We start from the raw sequence: 11527 nt of genomic DNA, 5'->3' as shown, positions 1-11527 counted from the left end.
TATGTGTATGTGGGGTTCTCTTTGTAAACTGGCTGTTCTGGAACTCATTCTGTAGACCAAGCTGGCCTCAAACTCAGAGCTGCCTCTGCCCCATAAGCGCTGGGATTAAAAGCGTGCACCACCACTACCTAACTCAGTAATTTTTCTTTTCTTTCTCCTCCCCAACCCCCCAAACAGGGTTTCTCTGTTTAGCTCTGGAACGCGCTCTGTAGACCAGGCTGGCCTCAAACTCACAGAGATCCACCTGTCTCTGTCTCCCGAGTACTGGGATTAAAGGCGTGCATCACATTGTCAGGCTCAATAATTTTTATTTATGACCAGTTTGACTGAGTAATCTGAATCCAGCTATTTCCCAGGGTTCTCTGGTCAGCGTCACTGAGATGAGATAGCATTCTTTTAAGCTGTGGAAGCTAATGGTTGTGTTGCATAAGTAGGACAGAGCCCAGATCAGTGCTGGGAAGGAGGCTGAGGGGAGGACGGTTCACATCAGTAGGTTCACATAAGTAGGACAGAGCCCCATATCAGTGCTGGAAGGAGGCTGGGGGGAGGACAGTTCGCATAGGACAGAGCCCCATATCAGTGCTGGGAAGGGGAGCTGGGGGGAGGATGGTTCACATCAGTAGGTTCACATAAGTAGGACAGAGCCCATATCAGTGCTGGGAAGGGAGGCTGAGGGGGAGGATGGTTCACATCAGTATCCACAGACCGTTCTTATGGTCCTTCTATCAGAGAGACTGGGCAGATTGGATACGTGTGGCTGTACATCCAAGGAGTGTTTGAGCGGTCACGTTGTATCCTATCTTCTTGCCTGCTTTCTTTCCTCAGAGTAGTCTGGGAAGGCGTGCCTTCCTGGGCTGCAGAGGGACCGCTGGTGTTGCCTGCTTACTCTGTCAGACTGCACCAAGAGTAAGAAGAATTGTGTATGCTATGTTAAGTTGACTTGTAACTGTTAGGATATTATAGCCATATAGTGTTTTTGTGTGTGCGTGTTTTCTTTTTCTTTATTTTTTGTAAACAAAGCAAAAGCCACTCAAGTTTTGCACAAGTTATTAACTGGGTTGTATTGTTACAATATAAGAAACATTACTAGGAGATTTTTCTGGCCTCTCCCTGTGGTACATATCTTTCATTGTGTCAGTAGCAGGACCCAGTGCTCCATCAAGGACAACAGCTTCCAGTACACTATCCCTCATGATGACTCCCTAAGCGGCTCATCATCCGCCTCCTCATGTGAACCCGTGAGTGACTTCCCAGCATCCTTCCGAAAATCTACCTACTGGATGAAGATGAGAAGAATCAAGCCTGCTGCCAGTTCACCAGTTGAAGGTATCCACTGCAGATTCTCGGTTCTAAGACAGTAACGTGTGCCGGATTGTTTCACTGCCACAGGATTGTCATTAGTGATTAGACGCCATTTTGTTTGAGACAGGCTTTTACTATGTAGCTCAGACTGGCTTCAAGTATGTAGCTCAAGCTAGCATCAAATTTATTATGATCCTCCTGCATCAGCCTCCAGAGTCTTGGCTACAACCATCTTGATTAGACAGATGTTGAGGAGCGGGCTGTCATGCACTGTTAACTTTGTGACGAGAGTGTGCTTCTACCTTACTAGCAACCTTCCTCTTTATGGGATTGAGACCCATTTCACCTTCTTTTGCTTAATCTATTTCCCTCTGCTTTCGAGGATGAGGGGGCTGGGCAGTAGATTATCACGGTAGTGTATGCCAAGGGTGGCCGTCAGTGATTCATGGCCAGCTCTGTTTAGCTCTGCTTCTGTAGCCCTCGGTCATAGTCGGGAGAGGCGAGTTTTATAGGCCCTTAACCCTAAGGAAGAGGGGTTGGGTTCTGAGGGAAGACAATCTAAAAGGAAGAGGAAGCCTCTCACACCAGGGCCCCCTAAGCTGTTCTGTGAGGGTGTGTTTGCTGGCAACACGTGCCTTTGGTGGCATCGTGATAAGTTTTTGAAGGCCAGCCCAAGTGTTCACTTACAGACTTGTTGTGCGGTGTGTCAGACACAGGTGAGAAGGAAAAGGAAAAGGCCAGAGGAAAAAGGAAAATCAAGCAGGAGGAAGATGAAGACTATCGCGAGCTTCCTCAAAAGAAGCACAAGCTCTATGGTAGGGCCCTGTGCTGTCTGTCTGTCCTTCCCTGGGAGACTGAGCGACATCCTTTAAGGCCTGAGGGAGAAAGCCTTTGGTCTGGAGGCTTGATTGACTTTGGGGCCCCTAGAATTTGAGTGAGGGAATGGCTTTCACCTGCCTTGTATCCTTTCCCTCAGACCTGTCTTAGGAAGGCCAATTTCAAGGAACCTAGTGTGCTGAAGAAAAGGGGAAGGGGTTTGTAAAGCTGACTGACTAGGCTTCAGATTTCTTAGTTTCTGTCTTATGTCAGGGAGGAAGCAACGGCCTAAAGCTCAACCTCACCCCAAACCCCAGGCTCGTCGGGTTCGGAAGGAACCTCCAGTTTATGCAGCAGGTATGCTTTCTCTTTGAATAGCTGTTGTTTCTGTGAGGAGTGGTGTGCCGGATGAGGCTCTCCCTCCCTCCCTCCTTCCCTCCCTCCCTCTCTTCCTCCCTCTCTCCCTCTTTCCCCTGTCTGTGTGAAGAATTGAACCTAACACTTCATTCCTGCTAGGCAGGCACTCTCCCAAGCCTCACCTGCAGTCTGCTGAAGCAGCTGCTGGTTTGGCGGTCACTAGACTTTTAAGTTTTGACACTTTATACCCTTGCCCTGCCTCAGTCTATTTCCCTTGTACAACCCTGGGTTTCCCTGTAAGTGTACAAAAAGTATTAAAATTATGAAATTTAAATGACATAAAAATGTTTAGCATGGTCTCAGGCACATAGGAAAAAAAATCTTAGAAAACAATTTTGCGTGTCTCAGTATCTCTTTCTTAAGTCATGGTCTGGAAAGTGGTGTGCAGTTGTGCTGTCACCAGGCTTCGGAGTGAGTCTCAGATAATTTTTCTCCCCCCGTGGGGAAATGGGTAGAAGCTTCTGGAACTCTACAGTGAATGGAAACAGGCTATGTGTGGAAGTTATATACCCCAAGAGTCTCTTCATTGCCATCTACCAGGACAAAACATTTTATGATACTCTTTCTCAGTTGTAGGCTTGAGCTTTTCATTTCTAGAGAATGGTACAGATTACAGTGCCCTAACCTTTTCATTGTAGGAAGTATGGAGGAAAAATGGTACTTAGAAATCATGGATAAAGGCAGTGTTTCCTGTCCTACCTGCCAGGCAGTGGGGAGGAAGACTATAGAAGGTTTAAAGAAACACATGGAAAACTGCAAACAGGTTAGCTATTTTGTGGCATTTTGTGACTGTTGGGTTTTTTTTTTTTAATTAAACTGTAGACGTCTGGTACTGTGTGCAATCTTTTACAGCGAGCTAGGGGTAGCATTGTGCAGTAGAGAAAACAGACTTTGCATGTGCTGGCCTGGTTTGCATGTTTATGTAATTGCACTACTTGTTGCTCTTTTAAAGTACAGACCTTGGTTTCTTCTCATAAATGGAGACGGAATGACAACTGTTTGAGGTGTTTGTTGTTTTTACGCCACTGTGACCAGATTCCTGACCCGAGCAGTTAAAGGGCAGATTTACTTGACTCGTGTGGGAGAGGGTGTAAACCCACTGGTGGCCAGGAAGGTGTGGTGGCTGGAGTGACTCACCTGGGGTGCCAGGAGCTTGGGTGAGAGCTTTTCACATGGCTGTTGAATCAGGACACAAAGCAGGAGTAAGCAGGCCCACTCCTAGCCACCCTCCTCCAGCCAGACCCCATGACCTCCCAAAACAGTGGCACCAGCTGGGGACCAGGTGCTCCACACATGAGCCTGTGGACGACATCAGATTCGAGCCATAACACGTGACGAGAAAGAAGTGACACGGGCTGGCCTGGCCCAGCTGGTGGCATTTAGTGATCTTCTGTTTCTCCCCTGAGCTTCTGGCACTGAGCAGACTTTTCTCCTTTCAGGAAATGTTCACCTGCCATCATTGTGGGAAACAGCTCCATTCTCTGGCGGGGATGAAATATCACGTCATGGCCAATCATAATAGCTTGGTAAGCGTTTCCTGTGTTCCTTGTGAGCCTTTGTGGTGGTCATACACACATAGGCATGCATGCACGCATACATATATGTACACGTATACACAGGTACATATATACATATGTACATACATGTGATCGCATGCATACATACATAAATATTTTTAAGTTTTTCAAAATTAAGTTTTAAAATACAAAATATGTGGGGAAAGAGGAATCTTCACCCACCGCTGGTGGGAATGAATACAAACTGATGGAGCCACCTTGTAGGTGAGGATGGAGGTTCCCTCAGAAAGCCAAGAATAGAACTACCGTAAGACCCAGTTATAGCATTTCTGTGCATGTACCTAAAAGACTGTAAGATACAATACCACAGATACTTGCACACCCATGTCTACTGCGTATAGTTCGCCAACACCAGAAACTGATGTGAAAGCTCTGCCTCCCTTCCTCTCTGCTTCCTTCCTCAGGGAGCACCACCCTCTAGTCCAGTCTTGCTTGCCCCTCACAAACCCAGGCTGCCCGCCGATTTGTAGCAGTCCTTCTGCCTCAGTTTCCTTATAGACACAGGGCTGGTTTGGTTGGTGTTTATTTTGTTTTGAGACAGACTCTAATGTATACCTGACTGGCCTCAAACTCCTTGTGTAGCTGAGGCTGACCTTGAACTCCTAATCCTACTGTCTCTACCTCTCCAGCGCTGGTATTTCACCTGCTGCGCTGGTATTTCACCTCGCTGCGTACGGGGTTTCAGGTGTTCAGTTAGCATGTGAGAATGTCCATTCCATCGACCATCAGGGAAATGAACATTAAAACTGTGGCGAGAAGCAAAGCAAATGTTCAAAGGTTTCCCAGTCACAGGCCTGTGCAGTTGCAGCTCTTAGGAAGCTGAGGTGGGAGGATTGCTAGTACAGGCATCTGGCTGGGCCGCATAGTGAAACCTTGTCTCAACCAAGGCAAAACTTTTTACTCAGAATGTTAGGAATGGGGGACAACAGGCTGGGACACCTAAAGAGCTTGTGGGCAGTTATCCATTGAAGGAAATGTACCCACAAGCAACAGCTCCACTTCTAGACTGGAAATCCACAGACAACATGAGGAGGATGTGGGGACATTAGTAGCAGTGTTGTGTCAGCTCGGTGAACGTGGCAAAGGCTCATCTCTAGCAAGTTAGAGGGCTAGCGCATATAAGAGACAGAAACTACTCAACAGGAAGACCTCCAGGGGGTCTCCAAGATGCCCTAAAGATTTAGAAACATCTATTCTGAGGAGGCTGGAGAGATGGCTCATTAGTTAAGAGCGCATAGTGTTCTTGAGAGGACCTGAGTTCTGTTACCAGCACCCACATCGGGCAGTGCACAACTGCCTATACTCTGGTTCTTGGGGGTCTGACACCTCTGACATCCCCAGGTACTGGTACTCACATTCACAGACCCCCACACAGATACGTATACGTGATGAAAAATAAAATAAATCACTAGGTGTAGTACGTGCACTTTTAATCCTGCACTCAGAAGTCAGAGGCAGGCAGATCTGTGTGAGTTGGAGGCCAGCCTAGTCTACAAAGCAAGTTCCAGGACAGCTAGGGCTGTTACACAGAGAAATCCTGTCTCAAAAACTCATAAATAAATAAACAAAAAGTGAACAAATATGTAAAATAAATCTTTAAAAGAGAAAGGAAAAGAATTATCCTGAGCCTGGTTTGTCCATGTCTGTGATGTCAAGTGAGAGACCAGGATTCTCCTCGGGAGACTGACAGAGGCTCTGTGGAGCCTGGGGAAGATGCAGTGTCTGGGGAAGATGGGGGAGATGGGAGACCTAAGGCCAGGCTGCAGCTGTGGCAGCTAGGAAGTCCTCCTGGGTGCAGCAGCCCAGGACACAGCAAGAGAAGCTGGCCTCTCCTGTGGTAGGAGTTCTCAGGGGTGGGTAGAGGAGCACACCCCCGCCCTAGTCTTCTCTGCTGTAGAGAAGTGACCTATAGGTTCGACCTCCAGCATAGCTACTGGTGCTGCATTCAGAGCACTGGCTGCAGCAGCAGAGTCTATACAGGCTCTGCCTAAAGAAGTGTGTCCACACATGGGGCTCCCTCAGGCTGTTTGGAAGCCAGAATCACACAAGCCTTGTAGCCAGGGCAGCAGTCCATCCTGAAGTATTTCTCCACTTCAGGCTGCTGATCCTTGCTATAGTTCTTGCAGGAGATGCAGGGACAAGGAACCCAGTAAATCACTAGCTTCCTCATCTTGGCTGGCCTTCTATTCTGGTGTTTTGTGTATTTTACTTAATGAGTATAGACAGCTGAGTGAAGCTGGATCTGGCTCTTATACCTCATAGAGAGTGGATAAGAGTCTTCATTACTGAAATTACCTAAGATGAAATCTTTGTGCTGGACCATAGGTATTTGTGTGTTTAGGTTACTTCTCTACTGGGAGTTAGAGATGAGAACTTGTGTATTCGTTGTATTTACTCGGGCCATCCAGAAGATGGACAGAGCTGGAACTTGGGGCTTCATTTTATCAGTATTGTTCATAGTTCAACTGTTGATTTTTCTGTCTCTTTTGAGGGGATGGGGTGGGGGATTGCTGTTTTGTTTTCTGTTCCATAAATCATGTTTATTACTCTTTTTTTTCCCAGCCAATTTTGAAGGCAGGAGATGAGGTAGATGAGCCCAGCGAGAGGGAGCGGCTGCGAACGGTTCTCAAGAGAATGGGGAAGCTCAGGTGCATGCGGGAGGTAAGAGCCCTGCGCAGCAGATCCTTCTCCTGGAGTCTCGGGTCTGTCTTTCTATTGTTCTTTCCCATTTGTTCCCCTCTTCCCTTGCCATCTGATGGCATCAGGTGGTACCTACTTTTCCAGGTCTCTTGCAATCATTGTTAGTTCTTTAGTTTTTCTCCTCTCCACAAATATATTCCCTCTCATCCTTGCTTGAAGAGACCACCGCTGCTGCTTTTCTTCTTCTTCTTCTTCTTCTTCTTCTTCTTCTTCTTCTTCTTCTTCTTCTTCTTCTTCTTCTTCTTCTTCTTCTTCTTCTTCTTCTGTTCCTCTTCCTCCTCCTCCTCCTGCTCCTCCTTCTTCATCTTCTTCCTCCTCTTCATTCTCCTTCCTTTTTCTTCCTTCTCCTCCTCTTCTTCTTCTTTTATTTTTATTTTATTTTATATGCATAGGTGTTTTACCTGCATGTATGTCCATATGAGGGTATCTATCGGATCTTGGAGTTACATACAGTTGTAAGCTGCACATGGGTTCTGGGAATTGAACCTGGAACCTCTGGATGAGCAGTCAGTGGCCTTAACCACTTAGTCATCTCTCCAGCCCACAAAGGGGCTTCTTTACTAATCTTCCTTTAGCATAATGAAGATGATTCATCTCATGAGCTCATACTATAATGAACTGGATGTTGCTGGCTAGTTGATACCGGGGTGGGTTTAGGTCACAGTCCAAAGAAGGAAGTTCTGATGCAAAGTAGGTATGTGCTTCTACTTTCTCAATGATCACTCAACTGATTGACCATATGGCCATAGACAGGACTGCCTAGAAGGAGGGTGGTGCCAATGGGAAATGTAGGTGAGCATCTTGTGATCTCACTGTGGTTTGTGGTGCATGGCAATGCCTGAGAAATTTAGGGATTGTGTGAAACGTGTATGATTCTGACATGGGCTTTTTTCCTATGCTCAGAGTTGCTCCAGTACCTTCACCAGCATTATGGGATATCTGTACCATGTTAGAAAATGTGGCAAAGAGGCAGCAGAGCTGGAGAAGTTGACCCTGAAATGTCAGCACTGTGGAAAACCATACAGGTCAAAGGCTGGGCTTGCATATCACATGAGGTCAGAACACGGGCCTGTAAGTATTGATTCTTCTCTAGACACTGATGATGTATGCTGTGCCTGGCACTCCCTCTTGCATCTTCTGTGAATCCTTGCTTCCTTGTTTGTGTCCTATTTACTCTTTGAAGTCTTTTGTTGTCTCTTCTATGGAGAGAATGGGGGGTGGGGGAGTATGATGTACATATGTCTTAGTTACCAAGGCAACTTACAAGAAAGTGTTTAATCAGGCTCATGGTTTCAGAGGGTTAAGAGTTCATTGTGGCAGGACAGCTGAGAGCTCACATCTTAATCTACAAGTAGAAGGCAGAGGGAGAGCGAACTAATTGGGAATGGCAAGATCTTTTGAAATTTCAAAGCCCGCCCCCAGTGACACACCTCCTCTAACAAGGCCATACTTTCTAATCCTTCCCAGACAGTTCCATCTACTGGGGACCAAGTTTTCAAACATCGGAGCTCATGGGGGCCATTCTCACTCAGACCACCACAACATATGTTTGTTGTGTATCTAGGCACATATGTATTTGCAGGTGCACATGCATGCATATTCACTTGTATGAAGGTCTGAAGTTGATCTTATCTTCCTTGATCACTTACTTATTTCTCGAGATAGGTTCCCTTGCTGAATGAACCCAGAACTCAGCAGTTCTGGACAGTTTAGCTAGCCAGCGTCAGCTTATCTCTACCTCTTAAATGCTGGGGTTATCAGTGGGCTGCTGTGCCTACCTAGCTTTTCTGTGGGTGTCAGGGGTACAAACTCCAATCCCCATGCTTGCATGACAAGTACTTTTTCCTTTGACCACCTCTCCATACCTTAATATACTAATTTTTATAGATCTATTTTATATGCATAAATATTTTCTCTGAGTGTGCATATGTGCACCGTGTGAGTACCTGGTGCCCATGGAAGTCAGAAAGGGTGTCCAATCCCCTGGAACTGGAGTTACGGATGGTTATGAGCTATGGTGTGGGTGCTGGGAATCAAAGTCAGGTCCTCTGCAAGAACAGCAAATGCTTTTAACTGCTGGGCCATCTCTCCAATCCCCATTACTGTATTTTTAAAACTAAAACATTCCCTCTTATTTAGATTTTTTGTGGGGCTTTGTCTTTGTTCTTCATTTTTTTTCTTTTCGTCTTGACTGTTTCTATATTCCATTTCCACTCTTGTCTGCGTGCCCGTGTGTGCATGCACACATCTGTACAGGTACAGGTACATGTGGGTGTGCATGGATGTGAAGGCCAGAGGACAATTCAGTGTCATTCCTCGGTAGCTGTCCACCTTTTTTTATTGAGACAGTGTAGTATTAGGAGCGGCAGGGCTGCATCCCCAGCACCCTGGCCGCCTGCTAGCTTATGCCCCGAAATAACAACACACAAATTGTATTCATTTAAACACTGCTTGGCCCTTTAGCTCTAGCCCTTACCGGCTAATTCTGATATCCCGATCAACCCATCTCTAATAATCTGTGAGCACCGGTCTTAGTGAGCACCGGTCTTACCGGGAAGATTCTAGCCTACGTCCATCCTGGGTCGGAGCTTCATTGCATGCGTGTGTGCCTGGGAGCTGGGCATGGCGTCTCTGCTCCAGAGAGCAGAGCTGTTGAGTCTGAGCTCACTTCCTCTTCCTCCCAGCATTCTGTTCTGTTTACTCCTCCCACAGGGCCAAGCAGTTTCTTTATTGCTTAACCAATGAAATCAACAGATTGATATATGACACTCCCACATCAGGACAGGTTTTTTATTGCTAGGCTGGATAGCCAGCTTAAGCCGCAGAGTTCCTCCTGTCTCCGTTACTTGAGTGGCGTGGTTACGAATGTGCCACCACACATATCTTTTTAATGTGGGTTTGGGGGAGCAACCTTAACAGACTGAGCTATCTCCTCCTGCTGCCTTCCCCTTTGTGTGAGGTGGGGAAAAATGAGTATGGAAAATGAGTGTTTGTGTGTGTGTACACATGCAGGTGTAGGTGTGCATGCGCATGTGTGGACATGCGTGTTGAAGTCAGATGTCTGCATTGAGTGTCTTCCTCAGTTTCGCTCTACCTTATTTTTAAAGATGGAGTCTCTCAATGACTCTGGTGCATCTCTTTGTTAGCTAGACTGGCTGGCAGGGAACTCTGAGGATCTGCCTGTCTTTGCCCCCATGTGCTAGTGTCACGGCTTTTGTCCTGCTAAGAAGTGCATCGTGTTTCATCCCTGGCTGTGACGGAAGCCACTTTGTTTCATGTGTTTTCACTCTTTCAGGTCTTCTTTCCAGAATCAGCACAGCCAGAGTGTTTGAAGGAGATGAGTCTGGAGACAAAGGGTGGAGGTCGAGTTCAGCGGCGTTCTGCCAAGATAGCTGTGTACCATCTGCAGGAGCTGGCCTCTGCTGAACTGACCAAGGAATGGCCAAAGAGGAAGGTGCTCCAGGACCTGGTACCCGATGATCGGAAAGTAAGGTCACGTGTCATTGACACTATTGTATCGATGTTTCCAAGTATGGATTTGGGTGGGGTTCTCTCAAGCCTAGGTTGAAGGCTATCTGGTTTTTATAGGAATGCTACCCAGGCAATGTTGAACCTTCTTGATGCATCGAGTCAGAAGGTATATAGTACTGATGTGATCAGCAGAAAGTTTCTGTGCTGCTAACTGATCAGTTGGCAAGGGAGTGTCTTCCAGCTAACTCTGATAAAATTACACTGGTCCCTTAATTAGAGCATCGTTGGAATAGAGACCAAGCCTGTGCAAATATTCTGTCTCATACTCGGTCAGCATTCACTGATGAACCTTTCCTGCAGCAAGTGTTACTATGGGGTTCCATAAACTCATTTATTTCATAACTTTTGTAGTTGTTCATTGAAAGTGTGCTGTGAGAAAAATTTATTACTAGCAACGAAGCCTTCCCTCATAAGTCATGAGGAATTAGTTGTAGAAAATCTCACAAATGATGATATTCTATGGACACTCAAACATCTTATGGGTGCTCAAGCACCTTATACCAAATGGTATGGACTTTGCCTAGCATCTGTGTGCACCTCCTGTGTACTTTAATTCCTTTCTAGGTTGTTTAACTATGTGTACAAAGGAAATGTCTTACTAGTAGTTATTAAACCATGTGTGGCGGTACATGAGCACTAGGGAGATTAAGGGGAAAAGAATGCATGTAAAAGGACAGCCTTGACTACATAGTGAGACCCTGTTCCAGAAAAACAAAAACAAAATAGCTGTGTTACTGAATTATTTAAGGAATAGTGACAAGAATAGTAACTGAAAATTACATTACACACACGGTCTTTATATGTATTTTAAAATGTATTTTATTTATGGGGAGGAATGCATATGGGTGTCAGAGGACAACTTGAAGGAAGAGTCTGTTCTTTCCTCCCATCACGTGAATTTCATGGATTAAACTCAGGTCCTCAGGCTTGGTGGCAAGTACCTAGCTTTCCCACCAGCCCAAACTCAATCTTCATGAGATGCAGTTACTTGAATTGGCAAATGGAGACTCTTTAGCTCTGCATAGAGACTCTTTTAGATACTTATTTTATTCTATAGGTTATAATTCACTACTAATAGTATTTAGCTTTCTGCCCCAATTGACCCAGTTTGGAGTGTTAATGGTATGTCAAATAGACTCCTGAGTCTATGTACCTAAACATGTCTTTGCTTTAAAAAAAAAAAA

The 11527-nt window shown here is 45.9% G+C and overlaps 1 protein-coding gene across 5 annotated transcripts in view; it reads left to right on the top strand.

The window, feature by feature from the left end:
• The window catches only part of Znf512 (zinc finger protein 512), a 44831-nt gene that overhangs the window by 22082 nt on the left and 11222 nt on the right, over positions 1 to 11527 (top strand). For 2 of the 5 annotated variants that reach the window (XM_026789687.1, XM_026789688.1), the window contains 8 exons: positions 1142 to 1326; positions 1992 to 2117; positions 2392 to 2475; positions 3174 to 3298; positions 3975 to 4061; positions 6675 to 6773; positions 7716 to 7883; positions 10108 to 10299. In XM_026789687.1, the coding sequence (XP_026645488.1) occupies positions 1142 to 1326; positions 1992 to 2117; positions 2392 to 2475; positions 3174 to 3298; positions 3975 to 4061; positions 6675 to 6773; positions 7716 to 7883; positions 10108 to 10299 (1066 nt within the window). Of the gene's footprint in view, positions 1 to 1138; positions 1327 to 1991; positions 2118 to 2391; positions 2476 to 3173; positions 3299 to 3974; positions 4062 to 6674; positions 6774 to 7715; positions 7884 to 10107; positions 10300 to 11527 lie in introns of all 5 variants that reach the window. The other 3 variants (XM_026789686.1, XM_013354057.2, XM_005367969.3) reach the window with 3 other exon arrangements.

The sequence above is a fragment of the Microtus ochrogaster genome, unplaced genomic scaffold, assembly GCF_000317375.1.
Source record: "Microtus ochrogaster isolate Prairie Vole_2 unplaced genomic scaffold, MicOch1.0 UNK26, whole genome shotgun sequence".
Taxonomy (NCBI): domain Eukaryota; kingdom Metazoa; phylum Chordata; class Mammalia; order Rodentia; family Cricetidae; genus Microtus; species Microtus ochrogaster.
Note: the sequence above shows the minus strand (reverse complement) of the source record. Positions and strands in the feature narration are given on the sequence as shown.